Genomic DNA, 17511 nt, shown 5'->3' on the forward strand with positions numbered 1-17511 from the left:
CAAGCATTTACTATAGAGTCACATGTATACTTTGTACTATATATTCATGTATATTGATGAAAGTTCTTTGTAAATAGTAAAATGATAGGAAAATGCTGGCTACTTGATTCCCAGTTCAACTTACAAGTTGAATATTTTTTAATAGAACTAGAGTAGGATAAATTTGTATACATAATAAAGTAACCAAACCTAAGTTAGGAAGGTGGAAAGTGAATGTTGAACAGTCAACTGAATATATGATTCTTTTTGTTTTTTTATACTAAAAAAAGTTCACCCACTCCCCTTCATTCCCTCTGTTGACTACCAATCTGTTTTCTATCTTCGAATTGGGGTGGTGGTGTTTTGCTTTTTTTAGATACTACATATAAGAAAAATCATACCATATTTGCCTTTCTCTTTCTGACATTTCAGTTAGCATAATGCTTTCAAGGTTGCAATGGCAGAATTTCATTCCTTACATGGCTAAATAATACTCCATTGTTATGTATATATAGCAGCTTGACTGAATTTTATTTATTAGTTCTGAGAGATTTTTTGTTGGAGTCTTTAGGTTTTTCTGTATATAATATCATAATTTATTTCATCCATCAATGGACACTTATGTTTCTGTATCTTTTTTTTTTTTTTTTATCCTCACCCGAGGACATTTTCCCATTTTTTGTTCAGATAGAGCGGGAGGGAGAGAGAGGAAGAGAGAGAGAGAGAAACATCGATGTGAAGGGACACATCGAGTGGCTGCCACCCGCACGACCAACCAGGGCCGGGGACAAACTGCAACTGAGGTACGTGCCCTTAGTGGGAACTGAACCCGGGTCTCTCAGTACCGCAGGCCGACGCTCCAACCGCTGCGCCAAACCGGCCAGGGCATGTTTCTGTATCTTAACTATTGTAAATAATGCTGCAATGAACATGGGGTGCAGGTATCAATTCAAGTTAGTGTTTTTCGTCTTTTCTTAATTCTCACCTGAGGATATTTTTCCATTGATTTTTAGATAGAGTGGAATGGTAGAAGGGATCGTTGGGGGGAGGGAGGGAGGGAGAGAGAGAGAGAAACATCAGTGTTAGACACATCCATTGGTTGCCTCCTGCATGACCTTGACTGGGGCTGGGATTGAACCTGTAACCCAGGTATATGCCCTTGACTGGGAATCAAACCATGACCCTTTGGTCCGTGGGCCAATGCTCTAACCACTGAGCCAAATTGGCCAGGGCTGTTTTTGTTTTTGAATAAATACCAGACAGTGGAATTGCTGGATCATGTGGTAGTTTTTTAATTGTTTGAGGAATTTCCATATTGTTGTTCATAGTGGCTACACCAATTTATATTCCCACCAACAAACAGTGTACAAGTGTTGTTTCCTTTTCTTCACATCCTTGCAAACACTGATTATTTCTTGCCTTTTTGATTATAACCATTCTAACTGGTGTGAGGTGATATCTCATTGTGGTGTTGATTTATACTTCATGTATCTGTTGGCCATCTGTATGTCTTTGGAAAAAGATATCATTTTTTTTTTTTTTTATCCTCACCCGAGGACATTTTTCCATTTTTTGTTCAGGTAGAGTGGGAGGGAGAGAGAGGAACAGAGAGAGAGAGAGAGAGAAACATCCATGTGAAAGGAACACATCGAGTGGCTGCCACCCGCACAACCGACCAGGGCCGGGGACAAACTGCAACCGAGGTACGCGCCCTTAGCGGGAACCGAACCCCGGGTCTCTCAGGACCGCAGGCCGACGCTCTAACCGCTTAGCCAAACCGGCCAGGGCAAAGATATCATTTTTTTAATTTGATTGTGTTTTGTTTTTTTTATCCTCATCTGAGGACATTTTTTCCATTTTTTGTTCAGGTAGAGTGGGAGGGAGGGAAAGGAACAGAGAGAGAGAGAAACATCGATGTGAAAGGGACACATTAAGTGGCTGCCACCTGCACGACCAACTAGGACCGGGGACAAACTGCAACTGAGGTATGTGCCCTTAGGGGGAACCGAACCTGGGTCTCTTTGGACTGGAGGCCGATGCTGAGCCAAACCAGCCAGGGCTTGATTGTGTTTTTGAAATTGAGTTCTTTATATATTTTGAATACTAACCCTTTATGAGATATGATTTGCAAACATTTTCTCTTATTGAGTAGGTTGCCTTTTTTCATTTTGTTGATGGTTTCCTATGCTGTGCAGAAGCTTTTTAGTTCAATGTACACCTACTTGTTTACTTTTGCATTTGTTGCCTTTGGTTTTGTTGTCAGATTAAAAATATCTTCAGTACTGATGTCAAAGAGCTTTTATAACCACCTCTGGTTTTTTCAAGGAGTTTATGGTTTCAGTTTGTACACTTAACTTTTTAATCCATTTTGAGTTAATTTTTGAGGATGATGTAAGATCGTTGTCAAGTTTTACTTGTTTGTATATGGCTGTCAGTTCTGTCAGCACCACTTATTGAAGAGTCAGTCTTTTCCCTATTCTAAATTCTTGGCTTCTTGTCATAAATTAATTGACGATATACGTGTGGCTTTATTTCTGGAGTCTCTATTCTATTTCATTGATCTGTGTGTCTATTTTTCTGCCAAACCTGTAATATTTTGATTACTCTAGCTTTTCAATATAGTTTGAAATCAGGAATTGTGATGGCTCCAGCTTTGTTCTTTTGTTCCAAGATTGCTTTGTTTGGGTTCTTTTGTGGGTTCATACAAATTTTAGGTTTGTTTGTTCTGTTTTTATGAAAAATGCCATTGGAATTTTTATAGAGATTGCATCAGATCTGTAGATTGCTTTGGGTAGTATGGACATTTTAACAATATTAATTATTTTAGTCAGTGAGCATTGAATATTTTTCCATTTATTTGTGTCTTCCTCAATTTTTTAAATCAGTGTCTTATACTTTTCAGTGTACAGTACTTTCACCACCTTGGTTAAATTTATTCCTAGGTATTTTATTCTTTTTAATGCAATTATAAATGGCATCATTATCTTAATTTCTCTTTATCATAGTTTGTTATTAGTGTATAGAAACACAAATGACTTTTGTATATTGATATTGTATCTGGCACCTTGACTGAATTTTGTTTGTTCTAACAGGTTTTTGATGGAATTTTTAGGTTTTTCTATATATAATATCATTTCACCTTCAAAAAGTGACAGTTTTTCTTTTTCTTCTCCAATTGGGATGCCTTTTATTTCTTTTTATTGCCTAATTGCTCTGGCTAGGACTTTAAATACTGTGTTGAATAAAAGTGGCGAGAGTGGTCATCTTATCTTGTTTTGATCTTAGGAAAAGCTTTCAGCTTTTCATCATTGAGTAGGATGTTAGCTGTGGTCTTGCATTTATGACCTTTATTTTTTAATTAAAAAAATAATCCTCACCTGAGGATATTTTTTCATTTATCTTCAGATAGAGTGGGAAGGAGGGAGGGAGGAAGGGAGGGAGGGAAGAAGAGAGAGAGAGAGAGAGAGAGAGATGGATTGGTTACCTCACGCATAACTCGGACCAGGGCCAGGGATCTAAGTGCAACCGAGGCACGTGCCCTTGACTGGAATCGAACCTGTGACTCTTTGGTTCACAGGATAATGCTCTAACTGCTGAGCCAAACCTGCCAGGGCTGTATGACCTTTATTATCTTGAGGTACATTTCTTCTATGTCTGCTGTGTTGAGAGTTATCATAAATGGATGTTGACCTTTTTCAAATGCTTTTTCTGCATCTGTTGAAATGATCATATGATTTTTATCTTTTATTTTGTGAATATAGTGTTTCATATTGACTGATTTGTAGATGTTGAAGCATTGTTACATCCCTGGAATAAATCCCACTTTATCATAGCATATGATTCTTTTAATGTATTGTTGAATTTGGTTTGGCAATATTCTGTTGAGGATTTTTGCATATGTGTTCATCAGGGATATTGCCTATAATTTTCTTTCTTTGTGGCACCTTTTTCTGGTCTTAGTATCAGGGTAAAGCTGCTCTCATAGATTATGAAGAGTTCATGCCTTTTCTATATTTTTTTGGAAGAGTTTGGAAGGACTGGTATTGATATTTTAAAAATGTTTGGTAGAACTTACCAGTGAAGTTGTCTACTCCTGGACTTTGTTCGTTGGGACTTTTTTTTTTTTATCCTCACCTGAGGACATTTTTTTTTGTTTTTTGTTGAGATAGAGTGGGAGGGAGAGAGAGAGAGAGAGAAACATCAACGTGAAGGGGACACATTGAGTGGTTGCCACCCGCATGACCCAACCAGGGCTGGGACAAACTGCAACTGAGGTACATGCCCTTAGCGGGAACTGAACCCAGATCTCTCTGGACCACAGGCTGACGCTCCCACCGCTGAGCCAATTTGGCCAGGGCTGTTGGGACATTTTAAATTACTGATTTACTCTCCCTACTAGTAATAGATCTAGTATTCAGATTTTCTGTTTCTTCATGTATAAATCTTAGAAGGTTTTATGTTTCTAGGAATTTATCCATTTCTTCTAAGTTGTCCAGTTTTAGTGTATAATTGTTTATATTAGTCTTAGTCCTATGACTTATTGCTACTTTTGTGGTATCAGCTGTCACATCTCTTTCACTTCTGAGATGAGGAATGGTTGCGAGTAATTACAGATATTTTTGAATGACCATAAGTATGGTTAATAACTACTTTATGTATTTGTGTGTTCTTTCTTGTTTTGTTTTGTTGTTGTTGTTGAGTCTAGCTAAAGATTTGTTAATTTTGTGTATCTTTTTAAAGAACCAGCTCTTGCCCTGGCCGGTTTGGCTCAGCGGTTAGAGCGTCGGCCTGCGGTCCAGAGAGACCCGGGTTCGGTTCCCGCTAAGGGCACGTACCTCGGTTGCAGTTTGTCCCCGGCCCTGGTTGGTCGTGCGGGTGGCAGCCACTCGATGTGTCCCTTCACGTCGATGTTTCCCTCTCTCTCTCTTCCTCTCTCTCCCCCCACTCTGTCTGTACAAAACATGGAAAAAATGTCCTCGGATGAGGATTAAAAAAAAAAAGAAAGAACCAGCTCTTGTCCTGGCTCAGTTGGTTGGAGCATCATTCTGTGCACCAAAAATTGGCGGTTTCGATTCCCAGTCAGGGCACATACCTAGGTTGTGGGTTTGATTCCCCTGTCAGGGAGTGTATGGGGAAGGGGGCAACCAATTGATGTTTTTCTCTCACATTGATGTCTCTCTCTTTCTCTCTCTCTCTTTCTTAAATCAATGAAAACATATCTTTGGGTAAGGGTTAAAGAACTAGCTCTTAATTTAATCAATATTGTCTACTGTCTTTTTAATCTCTTTTATTTATTTTTGCTCTGATCTTTGTTATTTTGTTCCTTTTACTATCTTTGGGCTTTGTTTGTTCTTTTTTCTTTTCTAGTTTCTTGAGGTATGAATTTTCATCTTTGAACTGCTTTTGTTGCATTCCGTAATCTTTGGTATTTTACATTTTTATTTTTGTTTTTCTCAAGGTATTTATATCTTTTGATTTTTCTTTGACCCACTGGTTGTTCAGTAGCATGTTGTTTAATTTCCACATATTTTTTAGCTCTTCAGTTTCTTCATGTAATTGATTTTTATACCACTGTGGTCAGAAAAGATGCTTGGTGTGATTTTAATCTATTAAATTTATTAAGACGTGTTTTATGGCCTAATGTTATCTATCTTAGAAAATGTATAATGTGCACCTGAGAAGAATGTGTATGCTGTTGCTTTGGATGGAATGTTGTTGAAATATTTGTTAACTTCTTCTGATCAAATGTGTCAGTTAAGGACAGTGTTTCCCTTATTGAGATTCTGTCTGGATGATCTATCTATTGATGTAAATTGGGTATTAGTGGGGTAATGATAGGGAACTTTTTTGTTATTGTATTGCTGTCTATTTCTCCTTTCAGGTCTGTTAATATTTGCTTTATATGTTTAGGTGTTCCTATGTTGGTTACATAATATTTACAAATATTATGAATGGTATATCCTCTTGTTGGATTGACCCCTTTATCACTATGTAACACCTTTTTTTTGGTCTCTGAGATAGAAATTTAATGTGATTTGTCCTGTATATCAACTATTTTATTATCATGTAGATTAGTATAATTTTTAAAATGAACACCAAAAGAAAATTGTTGAAGTACTGTTGTCCCTTGAACAATTCAGGGTTAGGAGCGCCAATGGCCTCTGCAGTCAAAATCCATGTATATCTTAAGTTGGCCCTCTGTATGTGTAGATTCCAGGCTGTGGGTTGAAGATAATATAGGTGGTTAAACAACACAGGTTTGAACTGCGTGGATTCAAGGTATAAGGGAACAACTCACGTTATTCAAGGGTCAACTATAATTCGTTTACTCAAGTTGTTAGTGATCTCTGTCTTTTATTAGCCTTTCACCTGTTATTACTTTCTTGGTTCATTTTTTATTTCTTATTTTATTTTATTTTTATCCTCACCCGAGGATATTTTTTCCATTTTTTGTACAGATAGAGTGGGAGGGAGAGAGAGGAAGGGAGAGAGAGAGAGAAACATCGATGTGAAGGGACACATCGAGTGGCTGCCACCCGCACAACCAACCAGGGCCGGGGACAAACTGCAACCGAAGTACGTGCCCTTAGCGGGAACCGAACCCGGGTCTCTCCGGACTGCAGACCGACGCTCTAACTGCTGAGCCAAACTGGCCAGGGCTTGGTTCATTTTTTAAAAAGTTAATACAAAAGTGTATTCTCTTGAATTGTCGTGTAAAATCCTGAAGTAAAAATGGTCGAGAGTAATTACAAAAAATTTTGAATGACCATGAGTATGGTTAATATGGCTTCAGCATGAACTATTTTAATATGTATGAAGAAATATGTAATTTGGAAATTAAACCCAGGTAAAATATTTTTAATTTTATTTAAGTGAAACTAAAGATTTTAGAAGGCATAATGATTGAAAAACTTGAGATTTGATTTTTTTTTTATACTGAACAATTTGATTTATAATACCATTGAACATCTAACTGTAGAAAAGACATGTAACTTTCACTTTCAAAAAAATTCTTAATGATTGAATGTGTACTTGTCATAAACCTAGTGGAAAGAAACCCAACTTAAAAACAATAGTGAAAGCTGTGGCCAGGTGGCTCGGTTGGTTGGAGTGCCTTCCCATATACCAAAAGGAGGTTGTGGGTTCGATTTCCTGTCAGGGCACATACAGGAGACAGTGGGTTGATGTTTCTCTCTCACATTAATGTTTCTCTCACTCTCTCTAAACTCAATTAAAAGAAATGTCCTCAGGTAAGGAATAAAAAAAAGCCCCACAGTAATGAAAAAGGCATAATTTTAATTATTTATACAGCTATTATAGACTTGTCATTTTATATGATGCTATGAGACAACAGAATGTATTATACTGCTTTTTTTTTTTACTCATAATGCATGAAATGTAAAGTTTTAGTAAGAATAACTTTGCTTTTCACTATTTAGTTTTGAAATGCAGAGAACACCACAAAAAAGTAACCCTGATGAAGAGTTGAATGTGATTCTTCCTCAGACGCCAGTTAGGTATGAATTTTCTTACTTTTCATTTTCATTATAATTGTTTATCCAGTGCTTCATAGAGCTTCGGGTTTGTTTATTTATTTCATTATATATTTATATATACATGCCACAAATAACAGTATATTGAATACTCTTTGCCTTCCAGGTATTTTGCTAGTTGCTGAGGATATGAATATTAGACCTAGTTCTGTCTATCATTAAGGAATATAACCTAGAATGGAAATGTATTCCATCTCAATAAATAGAAAAGTAAAAAAATGGCCCTGACTGGTTTGGCTCAGTGGTTAGAGCATTGGCCTGCAGACTGAAGGGTTGTGGGTTCAATTCCTAGTCAAGGGCATGTACCTAGATTTCAGGTTCAATCCCCAGCTCCTGTCAGAATCATGAGGGTTGCAACCAATTGATGTGTCCGCTCTCATCACCCCCCTTCCATTCTGTCTAAAAATCAATAGAAAAATATCCTCAGGTGAGGATTAACAACAAAAAAAGTAAAAAAAATGTATCACCATTTGGTTTGCATACAACCTAGAAGAATTAGATCTATTTTTTATGACCTTATCCTCACTTCCCACATCTAATTTGTTTCAAGTATTGTTGAATTTATCTCTAAAGTATTTTTTGAGTCTATCTACTCTTCTCTCCATTTCTGCTCTTACCACCGTTGTCCAAGATATCTTTGTCTTTTTTTTTAGCTTTTTTTGCAGTAGCCTACTATCTAATTTCACTGCTTTTACTCTCATCACCATTCCTTTTTATCCACCACCAAATCTGTTCTTCAGAGAGCTCCCAGAATAGAATTCTAGAAATGTAATTCAGATCATGTTCACTCTGCCATTAAATCTTCTGATTTTTTCCTTCTGCAATAGAAATACAATGCAAATTTCTTAACAATGCCTACAAGACCTTATATGATCTAGCTTGTGTTGCCTTTCTAATCTCATCTTGTTTTCCTGTTTATTATGTATTATCCAGTTACCTGAACTCTCCTCTTCTTTTGTACTTGAGGACCTTCACACTTGCTTTTCCCTCTTCTTAAAATTCTTTCTTTTCTTTCCATGAATTACCAACTGCGACTGTTCTTTCAGGTTCAGCACAAATAGTACTTTTTAAAAAGATTTATTTCTCTAAGTATTTTATTTTATTCCTTCTCATAACATCTTTTTAAATCCCTTCATAGTATATATCACAATTTTTAATTATAAAGCCATTTGTGTGTTTGCTTATTTTTGGTAATACCCATATAATAACCTTTAAGTTGTATACCACATGAACCATGACTTTTTTTTTCAGCATGTAACAATTAGGACCGAGGCTAATACTTGGTACATAGAAGGCAATCAGTAATATTTTTCAAATGACTATATAGACATATAAAGATATATTTTTGTATAAATATAGTACTAGACTTAAGTTAATGAGATAGCACAGAATGGACTTTATGAAATTATGTTTAAATTGAATATGAATATGTAAGGATCTATGTCACAGGATACTGGCATTTTAGTGGGTGGGAACAACATATGCAAAGGGATGGAAGGAAGAAACAACAAGATGTGTCTGGGGAACTATTAGCAGCTCTGTATTGATTGACTACAAAATCGGAAAATGACATGGTAAGAGAAGAGGGTGGGAACTAGATTATGAAGGGCCTTATATGCCATACTCACAAGTTTTGATATTAGCTTGTACACTATGTACCCTGTTGCTATAAATGGGTGTTAAGCAGGGGTAAGTATAAAATCAGACTTGATTTTTGAAAGTTTATGTAGTATTAGTTTGTCAGGGGCTGGAGGCAAACATGGTGAGAAATACTGAGACCTGTTAATCTGTCCCATTGGTTCTTAATCAGGGGTCAAATTAGAATAACCTGAGGAGTTTTTTCAACGTGGATTATGTCTAGACATAGTGAGTCAAAATCTCTGGATTGCTGTATTGCAGTAATTCAGTTGAAAGATATTGAACCAAGAGATAGGCAGTGGGAACGAAGGAGCAGGAACAAGTTTGAAAGTATTTGATGAATTCTTATTTAAAATGTTATTCTTGAGGCTTTTATTGGATAGGATGTGGAGTAAGTAGTAGGATATAAGGAATTTACAGATTTGGGAATAATCAGGGAGAGTTAAAACTCTAAAAATAGATGAGGTTGCCTGAAGTGAGGCAGGAATGTATGGCTAACACCTGAACCAGAAAGAATGCTGGCATTTAAGGACTAGACAGAAGTTAGATTAAATGAAAACTGTGATTGGGAATTTAGAGAGTGAAGGTAAAAAGCCAAGAGAGGAGACAGAGTTTCAGGAAAGATCACGTGTTTAAGAGAGTCAGGTATACGGCAAAGAAGTCCAGTATAAGATCAAATGAGAAAGATTTTTGATTTAGCAGTTTGTGGCTTTAGTCATCGTAGTTGAGGTAGACTACTGGAAGTAATGTATTTGAAAGATGAGGAAGTGTAGATAAAAGTTTAGAGATGCTGAATGCATTTTACTAAATAATATTTAAGGATCCTTTTAACCATAAACATTCTACAGTTCTTTGCATCATTAAGTAGTGCCTACAGTAGCAACATACTGCTACTCCAAAATTGGGACATTAATATTTATTATACCTATAATCATAAAATTATAGAATTAAAGAGATTTCTTAAGATATTGATGTAATTTTATGCTTTAACAGTGGTGACTTCTAAAATTATGCATGCTGTCCTTTTGAAGATCTCTTGCTGTCTCTATTTGAAAAATTTTAGTATTGAATTATAATAATGTTTTATTAAAAGATTAATATTCTGATTCCAGTTTATACGTTTTCTCCTTAATATAATGTTATTAGTTTGATCACTTAATGTGTTATTGATTTATAGTTTTATTAGTAAATAAGCATATCAGTTTTTTATAAATGTGTTGATTATGAAGGCATCCTTTAATATTTAAATAAAATATAATTCCTTGTAAACAATAGTACAGTAAGGGTTTTATAAAGTTTTATTGCAGAGAACTTTTTAAAGATAAATGGGAGACAGTGAGTTTGAAGATATATTTAACTTATATGATAGATATATTTCATTTTTTTTCCTTCATTGCTTAACACTTCTATTTTTTTCTCTAGGACTGTTATGAATACTATCCAACAATTAATGATGATCTTAAATTCAGCAAGTGATCAACCATCAGAAAATCTGATATCCTATTTTAATGTAAGCTATATATGAACTATTATTTATTATAATCTCTTGGCAAAAAATTTGAAATTAGAAGTTAAAATTCTGACTACTGTTTTTAAATACTTATTTCCCAACCAACAAACATGTAGTTGTCTATTACCTTACTTCTTGCTTTTTAAAACCCTCCTCTATATTAGATAGTATCAGTACATATTACTAGGAGACAGCATTTTTCTTAGATTTCCTTATGTTTACTATTTACATTACTGAACATTCTTTCTTGTAATTTATTTTTTAAATTTATTTTTATTGATATTACTACAAATGTTCCCACATCACTCCCCCCTTTGTCTAATTCCACTCTGGCCTTCATCACACTGCTGTCTGTGTCTGTGAGTTGTACATATATGTTCTTTGGCTAATCCCTTCACCTTCTTTCATCCAGTTCCCCTTCCCTCTCTCCCTCCCTCTGACAGCTGTCAGTCTACAGTCATCCCTCGCCACTTCGCTCTTTGACTTTCTCGGCTTCACTCTATCGCAGTTCTTCCGAATAGAGTATAGTATTTGAAAAAACCACGATAGAGTGAAGACACAAAAGTCAAAGCCCAAGTGGGGAGGGATGACTGTAGAGTAAATAGAGAATCATACTTCCTGGAAATTCATTTATCGCGGTACAGTCTGGAACTGATTAACTGCGATAAATGAGGGCCGACTGTATTCCATGTATCTATTTCTCTGTTTCTATTTTGTTTGTCAGTTTATTTTGCTCATTAATTCCACATATAAGTGAGATGATATGGTGTTTGCCTTTCTCTGACTGGCTTATTTCACTTAGCATAATAATCTCCAGGTCAGTCCATGCTGTCACAAATGGTAAGATTTACCCTGGCTAGATAGCTTAATTGGTTAGAGCTTTGTCTGGATATGCCAAGGTGTTGCAGGTTTGATCTCTGGTCAGGGCACATACAAGAAGCAACCAGTGAATGCATAAATAAGTGGAACAGCAAATAGATATCTCTCTCCCCCCTTCCCTTTCCCTCTTTTTCTCTCTTCCAATTCTCTCTCTTTCTAAAAATCAATAAAAAATAAATTGAAAAGGTAAGATTTCCTTCTTGTTCATGCCCACATAGTATTCCACTGTGTAAATAGACCACAGTTTTTTAATTTACTCATCTACTGATGGGTATTTGAGCTGTTTCCAGATCTTGGCTATTATAAATAATGCTGCTTTGAACATAGGGGTGCATATATTCTTTTGAATTGGTGTTTCAGAGTTCTTGGTATATATTCCGAGAGGTGACATTGCTGGGTCCAAAGGCAGTTCCATTTTTTAAAAAAATTTCTTTTCTTTTTTTTAAATAGATTTTTAGAGGGAGAGGGAGAAAGAGATAGAAACATCAGTGAGAGAGAACATTGATTGGCTACCTCTTGTATGCCCCCCACTGGGGATCAAGCCCACAACCTGGGCATGTGCCCTGACCGGGAATCGAACTGGTGACCTCTTGATGCATGGGTTGACACTCAACTACTGAGCCACACCAGCTGGACGAGGTAGTTCCATTTTTAATTATGGGGGAACTCCATACTGTTTTCTACATTGGCTGCACCAATCTGTATTCCCATCAGCATCCCTTGTGTCCACATCCTCACCAGCACTTGTTTGTTGATTTATTGATGGTAGCCATTCTGACAGGTGTGAAGTGATATCTCACTGTAGTTTTAATTTGCATCTCTTTGATGATTAGCGATGAGCAGTTTGTCATATGTCTATTGGCTATCTATAGGTCCTCGTTGGAGAAGTGTCTATTCAGGTCCTTTGCCCATTTTTTAATTGGATTGTTTATCTTCCTGGTTTTAAGTTGTATAAGTTCTTTATATATTTTGGAAATTAATCTCTTATCAGATATATCATCGGCCAATATGTTCTCCCATATATTGGGCTCTCTTTTCATTTTATTGATGGTTTCTTTTGCTGTGCAGAAACCTTTTGGTTTTATGTAGTCCCATTTGTTTATTTTTTCTTTTTTCTTTATTTCCCTTGCCTGAGGAGATATGTCAGCAAAAATATTGCTATGAGAAATGAGATTCTACTGCCTTTGTTTTCTTCTTAGGATTTTTATGGTTTTGTGACTTACATTTAGGTCTTTAGTCCATTTTGAGTTTGTTCTTGTATATGGTGTAAATTGGTGGTCTAGTTTCATTTTTTTGCATTTTTCCCAAAATCATTTATTGAAGAGCCTGTCTTTACCCAATTGTATGTTCTCGCCTTCTTTGTCAAACATTAATTGACCATAAAGGCATGTGTTTATTTCTGGGCTCTCTATTGTATTCCATTGATCTACATGCCTGTTCTTATGCCAGTACTAGACTGTTTTGATTACAGTAGCCTTGTAATGTAGTTTGATAGCAAGTATTGTGATACCTCTAACTTTGTTCTTTTTTCTCAAGATCACTGCAGCTATTTGGGGTCTTTTTTGGTTCCATATAAAGTTTTGGAATATTTGTTCTAGACCTGTGAAATATGCCATTTGGTATTTTAATAGGAATTATATTGAATCTATAGATTGCTTTGGACAGTATGGACATTTTAATGATTCTTCTGATCCATGAACATGGTATATGCTTCCACTTATTTGTATCTTTCTCTGTATTTTTCTTCAATGTCCTATAGTTCAGAGTACAAGTCTTTTACATTCCTGGTTAAAGTTATTCCTAGATACCTCATTTTGTTTTTGTTTTTGCAATAGTGAATGGGATTGTTTTCTTAGTTTCTGTTTCTGACAGTTCATTATTTTTATTTTTTATTTTTTTTTCTTTATTGATTTTTAGAGAGAGAAGAAGGGAGAGGGAGAGAGAGATAGAAACATTGATGAGAAAGAACATCAACTGACCGCTTCCTGCACACCCTGCACCGGGGATTTGGCCCACAACCTGGGCATGTGCCCTGACCAGGAATTGAACCGGCGACCTCTTAGTGCATGGGTAGACACTCAACCACTGAGCCACACCGGCTGGACCGATAGTTCATTATTAATGTATAAAAATTCCACTGATTACTGAATATTAATTTTAGATCCTACTACTTTGCCAAATTCATTTAGAGCTAGTAGTTTTTTGGTGGAGTCTTGTTTATACCTCACTTTCAAGATCATTTTCTTTCTTCTTCAGACATATCTTTTGTTTATCACTTTCAAGATTATTTTCTTTCTTCTTCAGACATATCTTTTGTTTAGTCCCTTTAGTGAGAGTTAGTTTAAAATGAACTCAGAAGGTATTTTGAGTTTTATGTAGACTACAAATAGCCTATCTCAGAGTGGACATATCTTGAAGATCAGTACGTTTTTCTTAATTATTAGATCAGATTTCTTCCTTTTTAAAATTAATGCTGTATTTGCCCTGCCTGTTTATGCTCAGTGGTTAGAGCATCGGCCTGCAGTCCAGAGAGATCTGGGTTTGGTTTCTACTAAGGGCATGTACCTTGGTTGCAGTTTGTCCCCGGCTGTGGTTGGGTCGTGTGGGTGGCAGCCACTCGATGTGTTCCTTTCAAATTGATGTTTCTCTCTGTCTTCCTCCTGCTCTATCTGAATAAAAAATGGAAAAATGTCCTCGGGTGAGGAGAAAAAAAATAAATAAAATTAATGTCATATTTTCATTGTGTGTAAGTAAAACCTTAGACAGCGGTTCTCAACCTGTGGGTTGCGACCCCTTTGGGAGTTGAACAACCCTTTTACAGGGGTCACCTAAGATCATCAGAAAACACATATTTTCGATGGTCTTGGGAACCAAGACACTGCTCCTTTAACCATCTCCAGGCATGTTCGCCCACATGCAGATACGCCCACATACAACATGAGGAACTGTATTAAAGGGTCGCTGCATTGGGAAGGTTGAGAACCACTGCCTTAGAAGCTTATAGACATTTGAATGGATGTTTTGACAACAGTGATTTTAAGGGAGGAAATATTTCTTTGTTACCATATTTTGAAGACTTGTGTGCTTTTTTTTCATAAAGATAAAATTATTGATTTTCTAGAATGAAATTTTTGAAGGACACTGAATGTTCACATTTCAAATAAAATTATAATTAATTTTAATTTTGAAATGTTTATTTTCTAATATGTAATATTTTAAATGTATTTGATAAAGATTATGAAATAAAGTTCATCTTTGGTTATAGCTAAAAAGAATCAGGTTTATGATTATATAGGAATAGATTACAATGTGAATTAGAATATTTTAATATAAATATTCATTTTAATAATTATCTTGTGAGATATATTTTTTAATTATTTATTTATTAATTTGTTTTTATTACAGATGTTTCTCATTTTTCCCCCATTGACACCCTCCTCCCATTCCCCCCCACCCTATCCCCAGCTTTGTTGTCTGTGTTCATTGGTCACGCATACATGCATGTAAGTTCTGTGGTTTATCTCTTCCTCCACTAACCCCCCCTCCTCTGCAGCTTGTCAGTCTATACCCCACCTCCATGTCTCTGGGTTAATTTTGTTCAGCAGTTTGTTTAGTTCATTATATTCCACAAATAAGTGAGATCATGTGATATTTCTCTTTCTCTGCTTGGCTTGTTTCGCTTAGTGTAATACTCTCCAGGTCCTTCCATGCCACCTCAAAGGATAAGAGATCTTTCTTTCTTAAATCTGCATAGTATTCCATTGTGTACATGTACCACAACTTTTTAATCCACTCATCTACTGATGGACACTTGGGTTGTTTCCAGATCTTAGCTATTGTAAATAGTGCTGCTATGAACATGGGGGTACATATATTCTTTCTGATTAGTCTTTCAGGTTTCTTAGGGTATTTTCCTAGAAGTGGGATCACTGGGTCAAATGGCAGTTCAATTTTTAACTTTTTGAGGTAACACCGTAGTGTTTTCCATAGTGGCTGCACCAGTCTGCATTCCCACCAGCAGTGTACTAGAGTCCCCTTTTCTCCACAACCTCACCAACACTTGCTGTTTGATGATTTGTTGATGGTGGCCATTCTTACAGGTGTGAGGTGATACCTCATTGTTGTTTTAATTTGCATCTCTCTGATGATTAGTGATGTTGAGCATTTCTTTATATGTCTCTTGGCCATTTGTATGTCCTGTTTGGAGAGATGTCTGTTTAGGTCCTCTGTCCATTTTTTAATTGGGTTCTTTGTCAAATATTAATTGAGCATATTATCTTGGGTAAGTTTCTAGGTTCTCTATTCTGTTCCATTGATCTATCTGCCTGTTCTTGTGCCAGTCGCAGGCTGTTTTGATTACAGTCGCTTTGTAGTATAACCTGAAATCTGGTAATGTGATCCCTTTTGTTGAGTTGTATGAGTACTCTATATATTTTGGAAATTAACCCCTTATCTGATGCATCATTGGTGATTATGGTCTCCCATATAGTGGGATCCCTTTCCATTTTGATGGTTGTTTCTTTTGCTGTGCAGAAGCTTTTTAGTTTGATGTAGTCCCACATGTTTTTTTTTTCCTTTGTTTCTGTTGCCTTAGGTGTTTTATCAGTGAAAAGTCTGCTGTGTATGATGTCTGAGATTTTGTTGCCTACATTTTCTTCTAGAATTTTTATGGATTCACAAGTTACATTTAAGTCTTTTGTCCATTTTGAGTTTATTCTCATGTATGGTGTAAGTTGGTGTTCCAGCTTCATTTTTTTTGCAACTAGCTGTCCAATTTTCCCAACACCATTTATTGAAGAGACTGTCATGACTCCACTGTATGCTCTTGCCATCTTTGTCAAATATTAATTGAGCATATTATCTTGGGTCAGTTTCTAGGTTCTCCATTCTGTTCCATTGATCTATCTGCCTGTTCTTGTGCCAGTCCCAGGCTGTTTTGATTACAGTGGCTTTGTAGTATAACCTGAAATCTGGTAATGTGATCCCTTCTACTTTGTTCTTCTTTTTTCAAGATTGCTGTGGCTATTTGGGGTCTTTTTTGGTTCCATATAAACTTTTGGAGTTTTTGTTCTAGTTCTGTGAAGTATGTTGTTGGTATTTTGATGGGGATTGCATTGAATCTATAGATCGCTTTGGGTAGTATGGACATTTTAAGAATGTTGATTCTTTCAATCCATGAACAAGGTATATGCTTCCACTTTTTTATATCTTCCTCTATTTCTTTTTTCAATGTCCTGTAGTTTTCTGAAAATAGGTTCTTTATTTCTTTGGTTAATTTTATTTCTAGCTGTCTTAATTTTTTTTGCTGTGATGGTAAATGGGATTGTCTTTTCATTTTCTCTTTCTGTGAGTTCATCATTGGTGTATAAGAATGCCGTTGATTTCTTGATGTTAATTTTGTATCCTGTTACTTTGACAAATTCATTTACTAAGTCTAGTAGATTTTTGATGGAGTCTTTAAGGTTTTCTATGTACAATATCATGTCATCTGCAAATAATGACAGTTTCACTTCCTTCTTTCCAATTTGGATCCCCTTTATTTTGTCTTCACGTCTAATTGCTGTGGCTAAGACTTCCAGTACTATGTTAAATAAGAGTGGTGAAAGTGGGAATCTCTGTCTTGTTCCCATTCTTAAGGGGAATGCTTTTAGTTTTTGCCCATTGAGTATGATGTTGGTTATAGGTTTTTCATATATGGCCTTTATTATGCTGAGATATGATCCCTCCATTTCCACATTGCTGAGCATTTTTATCAAAAATGACTGCTGGATTTGTCGAATGCTTTTTCAGCATCTATTGATATGATCATATGGTTTTTATCTTTCCTTTTGTTTTTCTGGTGTATCACATTTATTGATTTGCGAATATTGTACCCGTATGGTTTTTAATCTTTTGTTTATGTGGTGTATCACATTTATTGATTTGGGAATATTGTACCATCCTTGCATGCCT

General features: G+C 35.9%; 1 protein-coding gene across 12 annotated transcripts in view; it reads left to right on the forward strand.

The window, feature by feature from the left end:
- The window catches only part of RB1 (RB transcriptional corepressor 1), a 191783-nt gene that overhangs the window by 75603 nt on the left and 98669 nt on the right, over positions 1 to 17511 (forward strand). For all 12 annotated transcript variants that reach the window (XM_036249863.1, XM_036249859.1, XM_036249860.1 and 9 more), the window contains 2 exons: positions 7419 to 7496; positions 10593 to 10680. In XM_036249863.1, the coding sequence (XP_036105756.1) occupies positions 7419 to 7496; positions 10593 to 10680 (166 nt within the window). The remainder of the gene's footprint in view (positions 1 to 7418; positions 7497 to 10592; positions 10681 to 17511) is intronic.

Source organism: Molossus molossus, unplaced genomic scaffold (assembly GCF_014108415.1).
Source record: "Molossus molossus isolate mMolMol1 unplaced genomic scaffold, mMolMol1.p scaffold_m16_p_9, whole genome shotgun sequence".
Taxonomy (NCBI): Eukaryota; Metazoa; Chordata; class Mammalia; order Chiroptera; family Molossidae; genus Molossus; species Molossus molossus.